This window comes from Oryctolagus cuniculus, chromosome 7, assembly GCF_964237555.1.
Source record: "Oryctolagus cuniculus chromosome 7, mOryCun1.1, whole genome shotgun sequence".
In the NCBI taxonomy this organism is placed as follows: Eukaryota; Metazoa; Chordata; class Mammalia; order Lagomorpha; family Leporidae; genus Oryctolagus; species Oryctolagus cuniculus.
The window spans coordinates 19,228,463-19,252,387 of record NC_091438.1 but is presented as its reverse complement, the minus strand read 5'-3'; the positions used below and the strand labels follow the sequence as shown (position 1 = coordinate 19,252,387).

The 23,925-nt window shown below is 44.1% G+C and overlaps 1 protein-coding gene across 6 annotated transcripts in view; it reads left to right on the top strand.

Annotated features, from left to right (window-relative positions):
- The window catches only part of DPP6 (dipeptidyl peptidase like 6), a 1,252,024-nt gene that overhangs the window by 885,282 nt on the left and 342,817 nt on the right, over positions 1-23,925 (top strand). For all 6 annotated transcript variants that reach the window (XM_051857103.2, XM_051857105.2, XM_070077270.1 and 3 more), the window contains exon 5: positions 9,953-10,027. In XM_051857103.2, the coding sequence (XP_051713063.2) occupies positions 9,953-10,027 (75 nt within the window). The remainder of the gene's footprint in view (positions 1-9,952; positions 10,028-23,925) is intronic.

Genomic DNA, 23,925 nt, shown 5'->3' with positions numbered 1-23,925 from the left:
AAAAACAAAGAAACACACCTCCGCTCCCAGTGCCAGCTTTTTGATAACACAAACCCTGGAAGACAGCATATTCCCAAGTAGTTGAGTCTCTTTCATTCCTGTAAAAGACATGAGGTGAGTTTCTGGCTTCCGGCTTCCGGCTTCAGCCTAGGCCACTTCTGAGTGTTGCAACCATCTAGGGAGTGAACCAGCGAATGGAAGATCTCTATCTGTCTCTATCTTTCAAACAAGAAGAAAATCAACTAATAAAATTTTTATGATAAGCTTATTCTGGGGTGAGTGTTTGGCATAGCAGATAAGGCACCTCTTGGGATACCTACATCCACATTTGAGTGTCTGAATTCAATGCTGTGAACACATATAGTTTAATCATTACAAGAGCATTTATATAATAGGAAATCAATCAAAAACTCATCACAACTATAAAGTAATAGGAAAGTTATTATTAAATCACTAGATACTGAAAGGGCATGTGATAACATTTATAAGCACATCCCAATACAAATTCAAGGTAAGATAATAATGAAAAAACTGCTTAAATACGATAAAGTTTGTTTTCAAAGAACCAACCAGAAAGGAAAATCATTGTAAATGACAAACAATAAAACCATTTCAGTTACAATTGCATCAGGCAAGAATACTCACTGTAAACATTAATACTTAATTACTCCATTGATTTTTCACATACTCCATGAGATAAGCACAAATATTAATTCTAGGGGCTGGCGCTGTGGCGCAGTGGGTTAATCCTCTGCCTGCAGCACTAGCACCCCATATAGGTGCCAGTTCTAGTCCCGGCTGTTCCTCTTCCAATCTAGCTCTCAGCTGTGGCCTGGGAAAGCAGCGGAAGATGGCTCAAGTGCTTGGGCCCCTGCACCCATGTAGGAGATCAGGAAGAAGCACCTGGCTCCTGGCTTCGGATTGGTGCAGCTCCGGCCGTTGCAGCCATTTGGGAGTGAACCAACAGAAGGAAGACCTTTCTCTCTGTCTCTTCCTCTCACTGTATGTAACTCTACCTCTCAAATAAATAAATAAAATCTTCATAAAAAAAAAAATGGGGGCTGGCGCCGTAGCTCACTTGGTTAATCCTCTGCCTGCGGCGCCGGCATCCCATATGGGCACCGGCTTCTAGTCTCCTAGTTGCTCCTCTTCCAGTCCAGCTCTGTGCTGTGGCCTGGGAGGGCAGTGGAGGATGGCCCAAGTGCTTGGGCCCCTGCACCCGCATAGGAGACCGGGAAGAAGCACCTGCTCCTGGCTTTGGATTGGTGCAACGACAGCTGTGGCAGCCATTTGGGGAGTGAACCAACAGAAGGGAGAACTTTCTCTCTGTCTCTCTCTCTCACTGTCTATAACTCTACCTGTCAAATAAATTTTAAAAATTACTTATATTTTATAGAAGCACAAGAAATTAGGGAACTTTCTAAATTTTACATAGTAAATGGTGTAAGCAGGATATGAATCCATATTTCAGTATTGAAATCATCAAATTTTATATAGGAATAGTGTGTGAAAGCCTGAAGAATTCAGAAGTAGGATCCAATAGAAATGAATATTTGATATATGAAAAATACTGGGAGAATGGTGACACAATAGGTAAATAGGGCTGAAAGAGTTAACTCTATCAGCAGGAAATTGATACAAGCCTTTTCCACAAATACACAAAACTAAATTCCAGTTGAATTAAAGACTTAAATGTTTTCAAAAGTCTGCCATTTAGTGTAACACAAAAGGGAAAGCTTTTGAGAGGGCAGGACAAGACCCTCCAGTGATCTTCTCTCCTCAAAAATGTCTAGTTAATACCACGTCAGCGTTAATATCAAGTTGTGAACTCCTTTCACAAGAGCTAAAGAAACCAGGAGAGCCATCACAGGACCAGGCTTCAGCACGTTGAGGAAGGCAGGAAGAAAAGAATTGCCAAAGTCACCCCTACCCCCCACTTCCAGCAATGCAGTAGCATAGACAGGGATGTCCACTGCCTGGAGGAGTCAGAGGGAATTAAATCCAGGCTTTCCATCCAGACCCAGTGCCCAGCCTGCAACAGTGAAGTGCAGGACCAGGCAGAACCCTGGAGCCCCTTAGGTCAGTGGCTAGGGACAGGGCATTTGAACCCACCCTGTGGCCATCAGATAATGTCTGAACTCTAAATAGTTCTCTCAACTTGATCAGGAAAGACAGATGACTATTATAAAATAGATAAAAAGATGCCTGGGACAGGTCAGGCAAGCCTCAAGGCAAAGTCTACTTTTTCTTGGGAAATTGATCTTATATCAAATATTGGGACAAAGGTTTAGGAATGTGCTAGGTGTTTTTTGCATCTAATATTTGCACTTGGTGAAAAGGTGGACTTATAGCTGAACATTTCCACAACTGTTCAGGGCAGGGAGACTGGAATTGTCAAAAAAGCATGAAATCATACGTAAGAATGGCAGCAGTGAGCTACCCAAAGAGGGAGGTCCTTGCTGTTTCAGCTGGTATCATTAGTAGTTGACCTCCTTCAAGGAATATGACCTGTACTGATTTCTAAGTATATTAAGTTGCATCCTTTGCTGATTGCTGTTTGAAATATGTTTGCATCAGTCTAACGTTGCTATCCTTGAACAGTTGAGAATATATAATCATTTGTTTATCCAGCAAACATTTATGGAGCATTTATTAAATCCAGAGGCCATTACTACAGATATTAAAAAGATAATAAAAATGTTTTGAAGACCTAATATCAATAAATTTGCTAACATTTGTAAAATAGATAAATCTTTGAAAGACATAAATCATTACAGCTCACTAATGGAGAAATAAGTAACTTAATAGCCCCATATTGATATAATAGGTTGAATTCACAGTTCAAAATCTCAAGTCCCAAACTCCTTCACTGGTCAATTCTAGCAAATATTTAAGGAGTAAATTATACCAATTATACACAAATATGCTGTGATGGGAAAATGTTCCCAAAGTTTATGTGTCAGAAGCTTAATCCTCAAATTCATATGTCGAAGTTACTTCTAGGCAGGACCTTGGAGAAATAATGATGGTTAGATGAGATTATTTTTTTAGATTATTTGAAGGTCAGAGTTACACAGAGAGAGAAGGAGAGACAGAGACAGAGAGAGAGGTCTTCTATCCACTGGTTCACTCCCCAAATGGCCGCAACAGGTGGAGCTGCACCAATCCGAAGCCAGGAGCCAGGAGCCTCCTGGGTCTCCCATGTGGATGCAGGGTCCAAGGCCCAGGCCATCTTCCACTGCTTTCCCAGGCCATAACAGAGAGCTGGATCAGAAGTGGAGCAGCAGGGACTTGAACCATCACCCAAATAGGACACCAGCTCTGAAGGCAGCATCTTCACCTGCTACACCACAGCACCAGCCCCAGTACCTCCTTCTTTGATGTTCCCTTTTTTCCACTGGGATCTCAGTCACAGAGATCCTTCATGTAGGCCATTTTTTTTGCCCCAGTGTCTTGGCTTTCCATGACTGAAATGCTCTCATGGGCTTTTTAGCCTGATCCAGATGCCTTAAGGGCTGATTCTCAGGCCAGTGTGCTGTTTAGGGTGTTTGTCATTCTATGAGTCTGTTGTGTGGCCTCCTTCCCATGTTGGATTGTTCTCTCCTTTTTAATTCTATCTATTGTTATTAGCAGACACTTGATCTTATTTATGTGATCCTTTTGACACTTATTCCTATCTTTATAATCAGTTATGCACTTAAAATGATCACATTACTAGTAAGATGGCATTGGTACCTGCCAACTTAATGGGATTTGGAGTCCCATGGCAGATTTTTAGCTTTACCATTAGGGTAAGTGTAAGGGAATGTGTGCCAAATTGTACATCTCCTCCCTCTCTTATTCTCACTATTCTTTTTAACAGGGATCAATTTTCAATTAGATTTAAACAGCTAAGAATAATTCTGTGTTAAGTAAAGTAAACTCCTATTCTTTATATATGACCAAGACTTAAGTATTTTGCTACAGCAAGAAAAAAGTAATAAGATATAAGACAGGCCGGCACCGCGGCTCAATAGGCTAATCCTCCGCCTGCAGCACCAGCACCCCAGGTTCTAGTCCCGGTTGGGGCACCGGATTCTGTCCCGGTTGCTCCTCTTCCAGTACAGCTCTCTGCTGTGGCCCGGGAGTGCAGTGGAGGATGGCCCAAGTCCTTGGGCCCTGCACCTGCATGGGAGACCAGGAGAAGCACCTGGCTCCTGGCTTCAGATCAGCACGGTACGCCAGCTGCAGCGCACTGGCCACAGCGGCCATTGGGGGGTGAACCAAGGGTAAAGGAAGACCATTCTCTCTGTCTCTCTCTCTCTCACTGTCCACTCTGCCTGTCCAAAAATAAATAAATAAATAAATAGATTTTTTTATTTTAAAAAAGTAAGATAAAGACAAAAAGAAAAGGAGAGAAAATACTTCGAAGTCCACTTCTTAGGCTAACATTTATTTTGAAATGAAAATCTAACAGATATTACCAGGAGGTAAAAACCAAAGATCAGTTTCCTTCATGAACATAAATCAAAAATCCTCAACAAAATACTAGCAAATTGAGTCCAGCAATATATAAAAGAGATGACATATTAGAATTGAATAGAGTTTATCCCACCAATCCAAGGTCTATTTGATATTTGAAAATGAAACAATGTAATTTTCCATGTAGATAGAATAAGAAAATGAAAACAACATAATTATTTAAACGCAGAGAAAGCATTTGAAAAAATCCAACACAGGTTCATTATAAAAATTCTGAGCAAACTAGAAATGTACAGGAACATCTTCAACCTGATTTAAAAAAAAAACTGCAAAAACTCTACCACTAATATTCATAGTAAATGATGAAAAGTAAAATCCTTTCTCTGAAAGATTAGGAAAAGTTCAAAGATGCCTATTCTCACTACTTAGCACTGTTGTTCTCTAAAGTGTAGTAAGTCAACAGAAAGAAATAAAAGAGTCCAATTATGGAGGGAAGGGAAAAAAACCTGTTTTTATCCATAGAACATATATAGAAATTCTAAGAAATCTACAAAAAATTGATTTAACAATGTTTCAAATATAAGTTTCCAAAATCTATATTTCTTTTCATTAGCAATAAGCAATTACATATTCACATTAAAACACGCATATATTTTACACGTACAAAATATTAATCTGGTTAAACTCTTAGGGATAAGTTTAGCAAAATATGCATAACAGCATGAAGATGATATTCATAACAGCAAGAAGATGATAAAACATTGCTAAGAGAAATTAAAATCAAACAAGTATCCTCCTGTATAGAAGCTTACATTCCAGTAAAGGAAACCAGTGATATGTAAGATAAGTAACTAAAATATATATTATCTTACATAACGATTATGTCTAGGGAAATAAATGAGAGAAGTGGTTCACAAAATCTTGGCAGCACGGTTGTTGATATCTGGGCGTAATGGCCCTGCTTCTGCCATGGTGCCATCAGATGATTCAACAATGCTTGCCGAAGACAGACGTTCTAGCCTCGATGCTGTTCAGCCAGGCTGCATATGTTTTAGCTTGTACAAACTCTTCTGTTTAAGTATTCCCTGTAAGAGAAGAATTGAGTCATTTCTACCAAGGGCTTGGGTCTTCTGCAGTGGAGTTAAGAGCCGCCATTGCAGCAGTTAATACTAGGCTGTGTCTTGTCTCTGTTCAGGTAACAGGGCTGCCTTCTTACTCTGGGGCGCTTTCTTGCTGCTGCTCATCTTTGTTCTGTTGGGTTTTTAGCCCTGTGGCTGCGTGTTATTCATTAGCTAAGGTAACAGCAGGGAGGAAGGACCCTTATTCTGAGCCTTCTCGTCCTAACCAACATGAGAAAATGTTAGGGGGACCAAGATGTCTGTGCTATGAAGTTTTCCTTAACTACTCTAAATTGTTTCTGAGTTTTTTTTTTTCTGTTGTATTATTAAGACTTCCTTTAAGCAATAAATAAATTCTTTAAGCAATAATTAATTTTATTATAAATAATTTTTTTAGAATGGAATAAAAAAGTATATAGATAGGCTTACTTAGAAGGCAACCTTTGGCCAGCGCTGCAGCTCACTAGGCTAATCCTCTGCCTTGAGGCGCCAGCACACCGGGTTCTAGTCCCGGTCGGGGCGCCGGATTCTGTCCCAGTTGCCCCTCTTCCAGGCCAGCTCTCTGCTGTGGCCAGGGAGTGCAGTGGAGGATGGCCCAAGTCCTTGGGCCCTGCCCCCCATGGGAGACCAGGAGAAGTACCTGGCTCCTGCCATCGGATCAGTGCGGTGCGCCGGCCGCAGCACGCCGGCCGCGGCGGCCATTGGAGGGTGAACCAACAGCAAAGGAAGACCTTTCTCTCTGTCTCTCTCTCACTGTCCACCCTGCCTGTCAAAAAAAAAAAAAAAAAAAAAAAAAGGCAACCTTTGAGAAAAGGCCCAAAAAATGAAAGAACTTCCTTCCGCATTTCAGTGTGCCTGGCTTGCTCGTGGAGTGCATGGAGACTAGCTTGGCGATGCTGAAGGGGATGAGGGAAGAATAAGAGAGCAGGCCAGGTGGGCTACTCATTCTAGACTCGGGCTTTCACAACAGTGGAGATGGGAAGCTGTGGGCAGGTTTCTAGCAAGGGATGAGGTGATGATTTATGCATTTAAACCATGCTCCTGACCACATCAGGGGAGCAGAGAGTGAGCCTAATAAAGCAGCCAGAAGGCAATATCTCAAAAAAAAAAAAAAAGTGCATGTCTTTAGCAAGGATGGTGGCAGCGGAGAAGAGAGAGGATGGCTTTGCATATGTTTTGGAGGTAAATCAATGGTTACTTTCTAACTGACTGTAAGAAAAAGAAAGAGAAAGAAAGGGAAATGAAGGGAAGCACAAAGCATAAAAGGAAGCAGTGAGGCCGATAGAGGAGAAACTGGAGTGTGCTCCTGAGGCCAAGTGAACTCTGGGTTTTGAGGAGGGGACTGTGCTTAGCTGTGTCAAGAAAGATGGCAACTGGGAAACTGTGACGTTTGGCAAGGTGGGTCTTTGGCAGCCTCTTCAAGGGCTGCTTTGATTGAGTGGTGGGGATGAAACAGGATAGGAATGAGTTTAAGAAGGAAGCGGAGCACAGAGAACATATACATAAGATTTGCCAGGGGATAGGTAGTTTCCTGAAGATAAAGTCCACATTGCCTGAAACAGATGATGAGGATCAAATGCACCCATAAACAGGGACACAGAAACTAATCCATCGACGAAGCACGACTTGACTTTACAACCATTAGAATCTCAAAATTAAAGGAAGAAAAAAAAAACCATGTTATGCTTCCTAGAAAAGGGAAAGGATGCGTTCCATCAGTGATGGGAGTTGCAACTTCCAGAAGCATTTTTGGAAGTCATTTGGCAATATCTATTTAAATTTTGTAAAAGCTCATTAATTACAATCCCACCCTTTGATGTCTATCCTATGAAATGACTTAAAAACCACACACTCATCAGTAAGACACAAAGGTGAGGGTGTTTATTACAGCATTGTTTATAGGAACAGTTGGCTGGAGACACTGTGGAGTCCATCCTCCTTATTCACAACTTCCATATTTGCAAATTCACTTGGTGATAAAATTGATTTTCAAAAATAATAATCACACCATGTTTGTAATCATTCCAGGGCACAGAAGGAAAAAATAAAAATAAAATCATATTGTCCAATGCTTGCGTTCCCAGCAGAGGTAGAACAAGACAATATTCTGCTTTCTTGTTTCAACTCTCGTTCTGTAAACAACAGCCTTTTTTGTGGTCCATTTAGTGTCACATTTTTCACATCATTGTGGTTTATGTTGATGAAGTCACCATTTTAAATGACCCTCAGATGCAGGGCGAAGTACTGTCTGGTGTTCCTAAGTGCAAGAAGTGCCTTACAGAGAAAATATGTGTGTTAGGTAATCCTTGTTCAGGCATGAGTTATGGTGCTGTCGGCTATGAGTTCAATGTTAACAAATCAACAGTATATATTCAATGAGATGGCTTTAAGCAGAAACATACATAAGAAAAATTACATGTTTATAAGTTGACAAAAATGTGACCAGGGAGACTTGAAGGAATTTAACCTTGAATTTCCCCTTGGAGCAATGGTGTGGTACTCACTTCAGTATTTGTGGTGACTTTATAGAATATGACTGCATTTAATAACAAGCACAGACTGTTACCCTTTTGTAAGGACTCAGTAAATTAAGATAGACCCCATGGAAATTCAAAAAAAATTTTTTAAGGATTTATTTAGTTATGCAGAGAGAAAGGGAAAGAGAGAGAGAGAGCTAGCGAGCGAGCACTTTTATCTGCTAGCTCACTCCCCAAAAGGCCACAATTGTCAAGACTAGGCCAGTCCCAGGAATCTCATCCAGGTCCTCCATGTGGGTTCAGGAGCCTAAGTACTTGGGCCATCTTCTGTTACTTTCCCATGCATTTTAGTAAGGAGCTGGATCAGAAGTGGGGCGGCTGGGTCTTGAACCAGCACCCATATTGGATGCCAGCATCGCAGTCAGCAGCTTAACCTGCTATGCCATGATGCAGGCCCCATGAAATGTTAAAGATCACTGATTCAAGCGAACTGAATTCCCCAGAGTTATTTCCATAAAGTACGGTTGCATGAGACAACTTAACTTGCAGGGATGTATAATATATGTCATCTTTGACTGTCATCTGTCATCTCTCTGTGTGTTGCCATGTGGTATCAGCACACCAGGGTGGGAACAGAGGGCTCTTCAGAGTGAGGGTGGGTGTCTGAGTAGCAGTTGCTTGTTGTAAAGAGGCTGGGGTAGGTTAAGGAAACAGCATGATTGATGATTTGTATAGAATGACTTGTGTACTGTGATGACATCTGTTGGAAAAACTGATAGTTAGTCCTCTGTATACTGATTGTTGGGATGGTTAAAAAAAGTTGCAAAATAACATGTAAAATTTGATTCTATTTTAGTAAAAACTTGCTTAGCATGCCTAAGTATGAGAATGAGTGAAGAAATAGATGTGTAGGGGCCAATGCTATGGTATAGCAGATTAAGCCACTGCCTGCAACGCTGGCATCCCATACTAGCACTGGTTCAAGTCCCGGCTACTCCACTTCCAATCCAGCTCCCTAAAAATGGCCTGGGAAAAGCAATGAAAGATGGCTCGAGTGCTTGGACCCCTACTACCCACATGAGAGACCCAGATGAAGCTCCTGGCTCCTGGCTTCTGGCTAAAGTCCTGGCTGTTGCAGCCACTTGGGGGAGTGAACCAGCAGATAAAAGACCTCTCTCTTGGCCGGCACGGTGGCTCACTAGGCTAATCCTCCACCTGTGGCGCCGGCACTCTGGGTTCTAGTTCCGGTTGGGGCACCGGATTCTGTCCCGGTTGCCCCTCATCCAGTCCAGCTCTCTGCTGTGGCCCGGGAAGGCAGTGGAGGATGGCCCAAGTGCTTGGGACCCTGCACCCACATGGGAGACCAGGAGGAAGCACCTGGCTCCTGGCTTCGGAACAGCGCAGCGCACCGGCCATAGCAACCATTTGGGGGGTGAACCAATGGAAGGAAGACCTTTCTCTCTCTCTCTCTCTCTCTCTCTCTCTCTCTCTCTCTCTGTCTAACTCTGCCTGTCAAAAAAAAAAAAGCCTCTCTCTCTTTCCTTTCTCTGTAACTCTATCAAATAAATAAATAAAAATCTTTTTTTGTAAAAAAAAATAGAAAAGAAATAGATGTCAAGAGGTTGGGAGTTCTATGAGCAAAGATTTTTTTTTATGCTCATTTGCATCGATTTGTTTTGGTAAGTATCATTTTGTTGAAATTTGAAACAAGTACAGATAAAATGTGAGAAAGCATTTATAAGCCAAATATCATTTAACTAACAAAGATAGAGCCATTTGTAATAGATGTTAGCCAGTTTGCTACATGCTGATCTTATTAGCACATTTTGAAAACAGCACCAGTTCTGAGTTGTTACATGGGATCCTTTACAATTCTTTGTTTTCTTTTTCTTCTAGGAATCGTTAAGAGCCGTCAGATATGAAATATCTCCAGATAAGGAGTATGCACTTTTCTCATATAACGTGGGACCAGTGAGTACTACCTTTTCCCAAAGAATTGTTGCTTTATTCTGGCACTGCATTAAATGTACCTCCTCGAATCCTCATTTGTAATGCTCTTTGAATCCTGAAATATTCTGTGGCTCTCTTTTGTATGTCATACTGCCACCTAGGAGAGAGGAAAGGTATAAAAACTTCTTTGGCAGAAAAAAAAATCACTCATCTTAGAGGCTTCTCATAGGATTTTCTTGGGGAGAACGTGAGAATTTGTCTTTTTATAGAGATTTATCGTACCCTTTTGTGCAATGATTTTTCTTGTCTTGTTCTCAAGCTATAATTTTAATCCTAACTCGAAAAGCAGCTACTGGATTCTCCCTAAACGAAAGTAGTGATGTTTATTAGGTGGCCATCACAGGGTTCAAGTGAAGAGCTGAATTATAAGTTTCATTGTTTCAATCCCTACTTATCGCACCACCTAGATATGAATCTCCCATAAAATTTCATATGAATTTGCTATAAAATCTCACCCTGGACCTTAGTAGCAGCCTGAACTTTCCTAAGCTTGGATTTTCTTTCTTCTTTTACTTTTTTTTTCCAAGATACTAATATATTAGAATTTATCTCAGCTCTTTAATTTTAAATGAGCAAGCAGGTGAAATGCATTTGTACAAGTAAAGCAAATGTTCAGCGTTTATGAGATTAGCAACTTTTGAAATGTGCAGTTTGAGAAATGTTAACCTAGGAAACCCAGGTTAGGCTTGCACAAAGCTACAAGTCCAATCCTAGAACTTAACGTTTCTCTTTTGAAAGTTGATTTCATAGCTGAATTATTTATTGGAAATTTCACCTTTATTCCTCCCAATGTAGATTTTAAAAAAAAATTTGTTTATTTATTTGAAAGGCAGAGTTACAGAGACACACAGAGAAAGAGAGAGGGAGAAGGAGGGAGAATCAGAGAGGGAGGTCTTCTATCCACTATCTACTCCCCAAATGGCCACAATGGGCGGAGCTGGCTTGAGCAGAAGTATGGAAGAGCTGTCCAATGCAGCGTGGGTGGAGAGAGAAATGAGTAAACAAGAACCAGTGATCAAGGGGTTTAGATATAAATTCTAAGATAAGATCTTGAGGAGAGTAAGAGTTGGAGGAGAGATTTTGGTTTCTATATTTTATTATGTGTCACTTTCTCTTATTTATTCAGACTAATCACAGTGTTGTACTATTTCTCAGTTGTTTGACGTGGACTGGTTTCATTTGCCTATGCTTACACAGTCAGCTACTTGGAGAGACGGACAGGCCTTTTTATCTCTTGTATATCACCGCTCTCAAGACCTAACACAGGACCATCTGGGTGCATTTGCTGCCAGACAGACATGTTTGTGGTATTATCTTCTCTCTGAACCTCATAGCACTAGGTCAAGATGCACTGCAAATTCTTGAAATTACATCAAACATACAAATTACATAATAAAAGAAGGAGACCCCAGTCATAATATATCTGAGTGACACTTCATGTTCATTCTAGAAATGTGTATCATGCTAATCAGCAAACTTGTTTCTGTAAAGTCCCCTAAATACTACAAATCTGTGACTTGGCTAACATTCTTGAACACTCACAGATTAGTTAGTTTTAACTCCGTCAACTCTGCTTCATTGATGGCATCAAGAGTTCCTTTCAAGAAGTTAAAAAAATCAATTCTCGCCGGCGCCATGGTTCACTAGGCTAATCCTCTGCCTTGCAGCGTCGGCACACGGGGTTCTAGTCCCGGTCGGGGCGCCGGATTCTGTCCCGGTTGCCCCTCTTCCAGGCCAGCTCTCTGCTGTGGCCAGGGAGTGCAGTGGAGGATGGCCCAAGTGCTTGGGCCCTGCACCCCATGGGAGACCAGGAGAAGCACCTGGCTCCTGCCATTGGATCAGCGCGGTGCGCCGGCCGCAGCGTGGCAGCCATTGGAGGGTGAACCAACGGCAAAAGGAAGACCTTTCTCTCTGTCTCTCTCTCTCTCACTGTCTACTCTTCCACTTAAAAAAAATTTTTTTTAATTAAAAAAAAATCAATTCTCATGTAGATTTGAAAAAGAGTAAACCAAAGAACAGTTTTACATTTTTTCTAAGATGAAGACACCTACAGGTCCATACATGGTGTGTGTGAAACGTGGAAAATAGTTTAAAATCATATTTTTATTTATGGGGTGCCGTCTTTATAGTTTCCAAAGTGTGCTTGTTTACTTCATCTTGTTTCTTTTCAAAAGATTATCCCCCCCCAAATGAGCAAATGCTTGCCAAATGAGTTTTATTTTGTTTACTTTATGTAGAACTTTGCATCATTTCACAATGTACAGTTTCTGAACAGTTCTCTTGAAACCAATGTAGATGCTGGGGGAATACTATGTTTTTATGTTTAATTTGAAAATTATGCTAACTGTACCACCTCTACTGAAAGGAGAAAAATGCCATAAAACAAACTTATTTAATTAGAGCATAATGTTCCTTCATACTGATGCATGTTTGACAAATATGGAAAGTTCACAAAGCGCATTCAGGAAGAGGAAGAAAATTTTTAAATGCAATATCTTAGAATATTTAAGAATATTAACATATTGTGTGAGTTTCAAAGAAGAGAGAGGAATTATATCTGCAAAATATTCTTCCTTACAGTATCTTTTCTGAGAAAGCCACTTACAATTTATGTAGTTTCATCACAATGTTGAAGGGAGTTAATTGGAATGATAATCCTTATGGTCAATGGAACATCATTTCGGTCAAAAGAAAATTTTGTCCAAGATGTGGTCTAAATAAAATACCAGTCAGTAACATAGTCTTTTTTTTTTTTAAAGATTTATTTATTTTATATGAAAGTCAGAGTTACACAGAGAAAGGAGATGCAGAGAGAGGGAGAGGTCTTCCAACTTCTGGTTCACTCCCCAATTGGCCGCAACGGCCCGAGCTGCGCCAATCTGAAGCCAAGAGCCAGGAGCTTCTTCCGGGTCTCCCATGTGGATGCAGGGGCCCAAGGACTTGGGCCATTTTCTACTGCTTTCCCAGCAGAGAGCTGGATCAGAAGTGGAGCAGCTGGGTCTTGAACTGGCACCCATATGGGATGCCGGCGCTGCAGATGGTGGCTTTACCTGCTATGCCACAGCACCGGCCCCACAGTCATTTAATTAGCAAAATATGCTGATGTATGTGCTGATTTTAGTTATTTTTTACTACGTAACAAATTACCCAAAAATTTAATGACCGAACCAGCCACTGTGGCACAGGGAGTTAAGTCACTGTTTGGAATGCCTGAATCCCTTACTGCCCATTCTGCCCCAGCTGCTCTGCTTCTGATCCAGTTCTCTGCTCATGCACTAGGAAAGGCAGTGGAGGATGGCCCAAGAGCTTGGGCCTGACACCCATATGAGAGACCATGGTGGCGTTCCTGGCTCCTGGCTTCAGCCTGGCTCAGACCTGGCTGTTGTATTCATTGGGGAAATGAACCAGGATATATAAAATCTCTCTCTCCCTCTTTGAAATGAATTAATCTTATGATGGTAATCTTATGATGTTAATCTTGTCTTGAAAGAGAGTCTGGGCTGGGCATCAGGGAAACCAAGTTCTTGCTCCTCTGCAAGTAGGTAGAGGACCCGAGGTGGGCCAAGCAGCTTCAATGTTGCTGTCAGAGCAATGGAGATAACAAGGTGTTCCCCAGTGACTCGAGAGCATTGTGGAAGCCAATGTGGACAAAAACATGACTGCCTGGGTTTGTGCAAATTAAATAAGTAATGTAAGAATTCTCTGTACTGCTATTACTTTTTCAAGTTTTATTCATTTGAGAGGCAAAGAGACAGAAAGATCTCCCATGTGTTAGTGTACTCCCAAATGCCCACAGTGACTGGAGCTGGGTTGGGGCCAGAGACAGGAGGTGGAAATTCAATCCAGGTCTGCCGCATGGGTGGCAGGAACCCAATTATTTGAGCAGTCACCCATTGCCTTCTAGGGTCTGCATTGGAGAGACGCGGAAATCAGCAGCCAGACCTGGGACTGGAACTTAGTCACTCTGATGTGGGACACAGGCGCAGTAACCACTAGGCTAACTGCCCATCCCTGTTACTTTTATTATATATTCAAGCTCAGTGGAATAAATCCATAGAAATTGAGCACTCCTACAAATCTCTTAGAAACTCAAGTCAAAATCTTACTTTTGGGAGCTGCTAACTACTTCCAGACTCTTAAATTTAACTATAAACTTAGTGTTCAATGAGGAACCATTATAAATATGAATATATTTCTTTTGGTTTACTGGTACATTTCTTAAAGTTTTTTTTTTAATGTGAACTACAAAAAGGAAGTATCCAATATGTCCATTTTTCTTCTAAGGATTATGTCTCAGCAGTTAAGGATGAGTTTACTGACTCATTGGGGAAGCCAATCAAGTACTTTGTCATTCCATGGACAGCCAGCTGTGGTCCCTAGAGCTGACATTCAGAATCACACGGAGGCGTCCTTGTTATCAAGTTCCTTGTCTCCCAGCCATCTCCAGAAAGCCCTGCCTGCAGCCCATGACAAAGAATCTCTGGAAATTGAATTGTGAGGCGTGTGCGGCCTTAGGCATTTGTCCCAGTGCAGAGACAGGAAGTGGCATTTTTCTTGTGTCTCCAGCACTTAAAATGTTTCCTATGCTGGTTTTAACCAAGTCACAGACCTTTTCTCATCTTTTTTTTTTTTTTTTTTTTTTTTTTTTTCCAGTCAGAGGGCAGATGCTGGGAACAAGACAGGAAATTGAATGATCCCTTGGCTCTGGCAGCTTCTGTCTCAGAGGGAGGCGCAGTGGACAACAGCTCTCAGCTGCGTGCTTTTCCCCCTGCGGCCTTAGCCTACTCTATCCTGAGAAAGGTTGGGGGGCTTTTCATTGCAGGAATCTGAAGCAGTTCTCACACTGATAAATTTCTATTCCTTCCCTGGCCTTATGTGAGTTAATACAACCTATTGTATCATTTAAGGGACTGTGAAATTTATAACTTACGTAAAGCTTACACAACACCCAAACATGGATAGGCCTGACCAACCAGGTATGGTGAGGTGAACCCCACTGAATTCCAGGATCTTCAGTGCACCTGTCCATTGGAGTTAACCATTTATTTACAAGATTTAATTTTTTAAAATAACTTGAGACTTCATAAACATCATATAAAGGATAGCTCTAAGTACTAAGCCCATATTTAGGCACTGAATTATAACTCCTCTTTACTGAATTACAACTCTGAATTACAAGTCAATTTACTGCTGGTGCCACGGCTCACTAGGCTAATCTTCCGCCTGCGGTGCCGGCACACTGGGTTCTAGTCCCAGTGGAGACGCCGGATTCTGTCCCGGTTGCCCCTCTTCCAGGCCAGCTCTCTGCTGTGGCCCGGGAGTGCAGTGGAGGATGGCCCAAGTGCTTGGGCCCTGCACCCCATGGGAGACCAGGAAAAGCACCTGGCTCCTGGCATCGGATCACTGCAGTGCGCCGGCCACGGTGCGCCGGCAGGAGCAGCCATTGCAGGTTGAACCAACATCAAAGGAAGACCTTTCTCTCTGTCTCGCTCTCTCACTGTCCACTCTGCCTGTCAAAAAAAAAAAAAAAAAAGTCAGTTTACACAATTCTAAAAGTATGAGTTTCTGTATTGCAATGAATATAACTCCTGCTGAAAGGTGGCTCTCTGGCTTACTACTATCCTTTCTTCATTAGATACACTCATGGAATCTTTGCCCAGGAGTCTAAAGGAATGTGTTTCTTGATTCTTGTGCTGCTGGTTCATTTCTTTCTGCATTGTCTACAGAGTCTTTTACAAGCCAGTTTCCAGCAATGGTCTGATCCTAGTGGTTCAAGCTGGAGGCATCCTTGTACATTTCCATATATATTAAGGCTGACACCAAAATTGACTCAAACTCTCAGATTACTGAAAACCATCATTAGACTTTAGAAATGTGTGTTTCCACACAGCTCACACTATGCACATGGCTTCACACCATTGTAAAAATCAAATATGCCCAAGTCCTTGGGAAACTATTGAAAGCCTAAGCCAGCATAAAAGGCAGTGTTAAGCCAAGGCTGACGTTGGGAACTTGTGGCGGTGTCAGGAACCCGATCAACAGCCTGAGTGGAGGGGGCCATTTTTCCTGTCCTGGAAGTTCACTGACTGTGATTGTTTGGTTTTTTTTGCTTATGAAATTACGGGTATTTGTGTGTGTGTGTGGTTGGGGATGAGGTTGATATATTCTTTGTTGTTGTGCTATTTCAATACAAAGCTGGTTCAAAACGCAGATTTTTTTCTTGCTTTATTGTTTATATATATGTCTATTCAGGTCAGGGAACTAAATTTAAAAGCACAAACTGAAATGAAAAAGCGCAAAAGTGGGTATAGAAAAAAATGTAGCCCAAACAATGGTTCTTCTCTCAATAGAAGGCAAGCATGGTTAAGGCCATTGTGAGTGTGTGTTGCTGTGACTGGAGTGCAGAAGTAGCGGATTTTACTTACCAGAGAGATTCCATGGATCCAGCAATTTAAAAAGGAGCACTTCCGAATGTAGTTTCTACAGGGTACTTGAAATATTGATTTGTACCTTGCAGTGCTACCCAAAGAGGCCTCTGGGACTTGTCCATAGGCAGGAGAAGGGTTTTAATAAGGCTGTGCAGGCAGGTCGGCCCCACAGTTGGAGGGGTTGTGCTAAGTGGTGGCAGGGGGTTGTGTCTGCGATTCGCGGAGTGCCAGGAAACACCTCACCCACCACCACTCCCAACCCAGACACTTGTGCAAGTCACCCCCTAATTGGTCTCTCTGCTTCTGCTCTGGGCAGACTCATCTCCACAGCATGGCCAAAGTGATCTTAGACTCATGCAAACCAGGTCTCATCACTCTCTGCTTCCCACTCCTTCAACAAAATGACCGGGTGCTCAATCATTAGGAGGCCTGAATGAGGAGCTTGGCTCCATACTGTTGGAGGAGTGGCTCCTGGCTAGGCTTGCACCAGGTTTTTGTGTGGACACCAGAGGAATTCAGGAATGAGACATAGATCAAGGAGAGCAGAAAAGCAAGGTAAAGCCGCCGCCTGCAGTGCCAGCATCACAAATGGGCGCTGGGTCATGTCCCAGCTGCTTCTCTTCTGATCCAGCTCACTGCTATGCCCTGGGAAACAGTAGAAGATGCCCCAAATCCTTGGACCCTTGGACCCAAGTGGAGCCCCGGAAGGGGCTCCTGACCCTTGGCTTCAGATCAGCTCAGCTTGGGCCATTGCAGCCAACTGGGGAGCAAACCAGTGGATGGAAGACCTCTCTCTCTCTCTCTCTCTCTCTCTCTCTCTCTGCCTCTTCTCTCAGTGTGTAACTCTTTCAAATAAATAAATAAATCTTTAAAAAAACAAACAGGCCAGTGCCACAGCTCAATAGGCTAATCCTCCACCTAGCAGCGCCGGCACACTGGGTTCTAGTCCCAGTGGAGGCGCCGGATTCTGTCCTGGTTGCTCCTCTTCCATTCCAGCTCTCTGCTATGGCCCGGGAGTGCAGTTGAGGATGGCCCAAGTGCTTGGGCCCTGCACCCGCAAAGGAGATCAGGAGAAACATCTGGCTCCTGGCTACGGATCAGCGTGGTGCGCCGCAGCAGCCATTGGGGAATAAACCAACGGAAAAAGGAAGACCTTTCTCTCTGTCTCTCTCTCTCACTGTCCACTCTGCCTATCAAAAAAATAAAATTAAAAAAAAAAAAAAACCAGTGTTAGGGCCATGCTTTTATATGATCTGGAGGTATAGGGGTTGTGTCTGGGGTAGGGCTGAATTGATTCAAAGAGACCAGTGTCTGGGCTGGTTCTTGAGTACTCCCAATTTCCTTGCATTGCTTTGGAGATCTCAAAAGTGTCTTCGTGTCAGGTTCTTGATGGGCGTGGGAGCGCTGGCCATGGCAATTTTATTATAGTGGTCATCACAGGGACACAGCCAGCAGCTGTATTCGGTATGTGTTAGCCAACGCCCAGTAGCTCAGTGGGGAAACAGAGGCAGCTGCTCTCTGCATGGAAGGGGGTAGGTTCTGGTGGTGCACGTGGGGCCCTAGCACAGGTGCCGGCAATCCTCAGCTCCTCGCTAGCTGACTCCCTCCCGAGAGCAATACCACTCACATCTCTGTGCTTTCTGTCCCGCCACAGTAGTCTTCCTTTGTGACCCAAACATGCCAGGCCCTGCCAGCCTCAGGGCCTTTGCACTTGCTGCACTTTCATCCACAATGTCCAGGCTGCGAGGAAAGACATTTCCTCATTGTGGTGAGAAAGAAGGAGAAAATGACTGGGTTTGTTCCTGGGCTTAGTTGTGGAAGGACCCATGAGTTCCCTTCCATAACATTTTTTGTTTGTTTGTTTCTCCCAAAAAATGTTGAGATGAGGCCATTTGTTGAGGGTGATGATGGAGGAGTAGGTAAGGACGATGGAGTGTGGTCTGAAAAGAGAGGAAGGCGAGAGCAGCCTCACACAACAGGAAAGCAAGCATCCATGTCAGTGCTGGAGCACTGCCAGGCTCCTCGAGCTTTGCCCAGCTGCGTGCTTCTCCCCAGGAGCATTTAGCCCACGTGGGACTGGGATTGGCAGGTGAGTGATATAGAGAGTTAAGGGTGTTTTCAAAGGAGTGATCATCACCATGGAAACTCACCTGGTCATGGGGGCGGTGCAGCCAGGAGTGGCTCCAGGTATAAAATCGAGGAGAGGAGGCTGTGGATTGCTGGTCTTGAGCTGGGTCAGACGTCTGAGATCGTAGTAGAGAGATAGTGTGGTTATCAGAAAGTATGACCAGTTTCTGGTAGGGATGAGATTAGCAGGACGAAATGAGAAGACAAAGGAGGCGGATCAAGGAGCTGACAAGCCTGGAAGGAGGTATGCTGGGGGGCTGGTGGGCATGGCTTGGAGAAGTCTCCATGTTGCTGTAGGAGAGAGAGGACCCGAGCTCCGAAGCTCTGGGGCTTGCAGTCGGAGACGCAGCAGGGGCTCTTATTTCATCTTCCAGCATGGAACGCGGGAGGGGGAGCCTGAAAAGGAAGAGCCTCCATTGGCAAGGGGTCCTTATAGCCTGCTGGGAGCCAGGCTTCCATGCAAGCAAGCACTAGAAGGGACAGTATTCCAGGATGGGCTGAAGACGTACAAGCAGCTGCTAATCAAACAACAGGTGTTGGTGACAGGAGAGACAGGTCACGGAACGGGTCATCCAAGCAGATGGGCTATTGAGTGTCTATAAAGACAGCTTGGAGAGTGGCAGCTGCCTTAGCACCCCCCGCAGTCCTGCAGTGGTAATGTAATAATATAAATAATTTTTAAAGACCACCCACTCGTGGAGGGGCTCTGAGTAATCTAAATTAACCAGTGAAGTTTGTGTAATTGATACTAAAAGAAATGAAGAAATGGAAATGAGAAAAGTGGGTTTGCTGTGTGTGACATGGGGCGATATTACACAGAGAACACTTAATTGCTTTTGTTATGAATGGCCCTCATTGTAATATGGTGAGGGCAAAAAAGACTCAAATTCTTCTTGAAAGATGTCTTCTTTGGTTCCGATTTAGCAGTCCATGATTGTGGGCGAGCTCATTAGCAGCAATTATATGCAGAGATTCAAAGCTGATTAATGCGGCCCAAGCTGCCGAGGCCTTCCAAACCACCATTAGGGCCGAGAGAGACTTTTTGCCAGGGAACGTCCTAAGTTGTGGCGGGAACGACTCAGAACTATAAGGATTCATCATGGCTGTGGGTTAAGGCCAGTTCCATTTGTGAGTTTCAGCTCCCTCTCCTGTTAAGAAAATGACTTTACAAAGTGTTAAATGAAGATACGGTCTCCAGTGTTTGCACAATATCACAACATATCGCCATTTGGGCACGGTGGTAAAATGAAACAAAACCCATTTCTAGAAACAGGTCGGGGCATGCTGTTGTGTTTTCTCTTGGGCAACTAGCATTATTATTTATGATAGCAGAGAGGCTTTGTGGAAGGTAATTTTCAGAAGCTCACAGTGCCCCCACTTCCCTCCTGTGGTCTTCATGGAGTAGACTATATTATGTGCAAGCTCTGTGCACGGACTCTGTGTGTGATAAGGCAAGTGCCTTGGAATTGACTGGTTTTGGCCAACAGTAGGTTTTCATTTGCTAATTGTCTTTGTATTTCCTTGCTGTGTTGAGAGTGTTAATGCCTAAAAGCAAGAGCACAAGCGCCCAGCCCTGCCCTGGCAGGCTCCCTTTGGTAAGGCAGGGGAACCAGGAAGGCTTGGCAGGGTTTCCTGAGGCGTCTGCTGTGGTGGTAACTCTGGACCAAGTCCATGTCCACAGTTTTTGAATCTGTAGAAATTAATGAGCACAAGGGATGAGTTGCTTGAGTGAGTCCTAAATTGGGTGCCGCCTCGGGGCTCTCGATGATTTGCCTCGCCTGGACAGTGCCAATAGAATGCAAACCCGACTGGCTGTGTTTGCAGGATGTGCCTCTGGTGTGTGTGCCTGTGCTGGTGCAAAGGGAGTTGTTCCCAGGAGGCCTCTGCAGTTATTCTTTGAACAGGATTGCAATCTGTTGCATAACTGAGAAACTGAAAAAGTATGCATTCTCTCATGAGGAGTGGGCTTAAATCATGTTTCAGAATCATTCCCCAGTCTGGCTCTCCACCTCCCCTGTGGATTCGGAGCTCTGGGAATCTGGATTATTGGGGGGCCACCATAATAACAACCATAGACATTCAGTTACTACAAGAAGTGAAATCATTTATTTTCTTTACATTGGAATGAAGAAGTATGAAGGTACTGAAATTCGGGAACAGATTTGGAAGGTATCTAGCTCCAATGACATGACTCCTTCAAAATAAGAATGGATGAAATCATCCAAAATTTTAATCTACATAATATCACATCAGTCAGTTTTACTTGTTTGATCCTGCTCTGATCAGTTGATCTAGGCCAGGTCAGAGTCTACAGAGGTTCTTAGAAGCTAGGTCACAGGCTGCTGTTGGCAAAACTGCTCCTTCACATTGCCACGACTCGACTGTCAGGGCCTCACTCCCGCTGATGCTTCCGAGGGAGCTTGCAGTGGACGCTGAGTAAGTCCCAGCACCAAAGGGAAGAGAGAAGGGGCAGACGGGGAAGGAGGAGACAAGCCGGCAGGTGCCGGCACATCACCGGGTATTTAAATGTCATCTGTCCGACCCCTGAGGGAAAAGAGCATCTTGGAGTGCAAGCCAGAAAAGGTCAGGCACGTGAGAACAGTTTTTAAACCACACATGTCTTCCTCGTGCACTGGATGGAGAGGAGAGGCAGAGATGTGACGCTGATGCAGATTGTCAGCATGACTCTGGGATTACTTGAGGCAAAAAGTAGATGAAAGTCCTTGTGTATCCCTTCACAAAATCATTGACAGAGAGACCACTCTCCCTGGAATGAGCCCCATGGTCAGAAACTAAGTTTTCCAACTGGCAGGGCCCTTGGTTCCCCTTGGAAAACCAAGTCTGCTCTGTCTAGGAGGAGGTAGGATTGAGTAGATAATGGTTAAGTCTGTATGTCCAATGTCCCCTCTCCTCCCGCTCCCCCTCTCCTCCCGCTCCCCCTCTCCTCCCGCTCCCCCTCTCCTCCCGCTCCCCCTCTCCTCCCGCTCCCCCTCTCCTCCCGCTCCCCCCCTCCTCCCGCTCCCCCCCTCCTCCCGCTCCCCCCCTCCTCCCGCTCCCCCTCCCCCTCACACACACACTAATTAAAGCAGCTTATTCATTGTGCTTAATATATATTACATTCCTAGCTTTTATCATTGACACATTTCTCCTTTCGTAAGGAAAGACTACCACAACCCTCCTTCTGTGTTCTTTCCTACCTGGGCAACCTGTGCTTTCCTGTGGTATAACCTCATCTTTGATGAATGGGGAAAACCTGTTGATTGTTTGCTTGTTAGTGACTCCATGGAAGCTGTGTGGCCTGCAGAGCTGTAAGCCACCTCCAACCATGATGCTACCTTGCAACCTTGTCTTGTTCCCCCTTCACGTTTCTCTGTGGAGTCTGTGGGAATGAGTCAGGGGACCAAGTCTCCATGAGCAGCCAGTGGAGTGTCAGGTGTGCCTGCTTGTTGGGCAGATTGCGTCAGAGTTAGAAACGGTCAATACGGGCTGAATTGCATGGGTTAGAAAACCTGTGTGTGTTCTCCTTGTTTGCAGGGGCCTTGAGCTGGAGAAGAAAGCCTGGGAGGAGGGGAGGGTTGGGTTTATTGATGGAGAGGGGAAGGGAAAGGACCTTCCTGAGAACACTGGAGAAAAAAACCACAGAGGTGGCCATGGGAAGATGCCGGAGTAGGGAACAGTATGGAGAATATTTTAAGAGTTGGAAATGCTTATGTATCAAAAGAAATCAAAGAAAGAAGGCAAAATAGGAAAAACTATTTAAAAACCTAGAAAATGGTCCCTTCTGCCAGTAGACACCTTTCTACTATGTACATAAACAGCCATTTTCCTGGCATGACCTCGGCTGCACACGGCCTTTGTCCTGTCTAATCCCAAATTCTTTCTTCTACTTGGGCTACACTAAATTCTTGAAGGTATATTTTTGGGAAGGAAAGAAAGCTCCCATTCACTGGTTCACTCCTCAAATGCCCACAATGACCAGAGCTGGGCAGGCTGAAGCCAGGAGTTAGGAATTCAATCCAGGTCTCCCATACGGGTGGCAAGGACCCAGGTACTTGAGCCGTCATCACTGCCTCCCGGGGTGTGCATGAGCAGGACGCTGGAGATGAGTCAGGGCTGTGTATTCTGATATGAGATGTGCCCATCTTAACCACTAGGCTGAATGCCTGCTCCCAGGGGGTATTTTCAAGTATGGCCATGTTGGACAGAGGAGAGGGAGGACGCAGGAAACCTGTGACCACTGACATCTTAGGGCAAGAGCAGGTGTTCTACAGAGAATGTGATAAACAGTCCTGAATAAAAATAGGAGATAGGAAACACAAGCCAAAGACATCCTGGGCCATTTCTGTTTTGATTGTGGCATTCAGGGTGGTATGATGGGGAAGAGTCTGAGATCAAACTGAATAGAAGATTCACCGACAACAAGGGGATGAAAGAGGGAAAGGAGAAAGGGCCAAGATGGGACAAGCAGCACAGCCCCTCGAGGAAGCCTGACCTCACTCTCAGTCCTGCCTGCTTCTCTCTCAGGTGCATCAGAACCTCAGCCCAGGACTGCTCTGGGCACTGCAGCAGCTTCAGAAAGAGGTAGATTAAAAACACAGCCAGGCTTCAAAAGAGGCAAGAGATGACTGGGGTGGTTAGGGTGCCTTGTGGATTCTCAAACCCTTTTACAAGATCTGACATGGGGGGATGGGAGTTCATTAGCTCCAACTTTTATTTGTAACAAAGAGTTTTGAGTCTTTCAAGCCCTTTGAAATAGGCATCTTTCCCTAGCACCCACATGTATAATATAACAGCGAGAAACAACAGCGGGGCCCTGGGGGCTACAGGGAACAACTAGACTGAGACCAGCAGGATAATTGCTACTGGAGTTGGGGAGGGGAGTGACTTGTGTGTGCCTGTTCATAGCCCACATCTCATTTTAGAATCTCTTGTATTCCCAGAATTTCCCAGGTCTCCTTGCAGACTACCCTCCTTGTGTTGGGATTCAGCCCTGGACCCCAGTACTGCTGCAGAGCTGCCTCTAGGGTTACTGGAGGGTGGACCCCAGGTGCCCACGATGCCTTGCTTTACTTAATGACAGCTGCCTATTCTGTCATATAACTGTCAACAAATGCATTTTTAGAAACATTTGAACCTGGGCACTTACCAAGGTTACCCTCATTGCTGGTTAAAAACCTGCCATAAGTCACCTGTGATGAGAACCCAAAGCTTCACAGCACCAGCTGTCCTGATGCCTAGCGAGACCCTGGGAATGGGGGAAGGCAGCCAAAAAGGCATTTGTGAGGATTATCAAGTCGGCTGTGA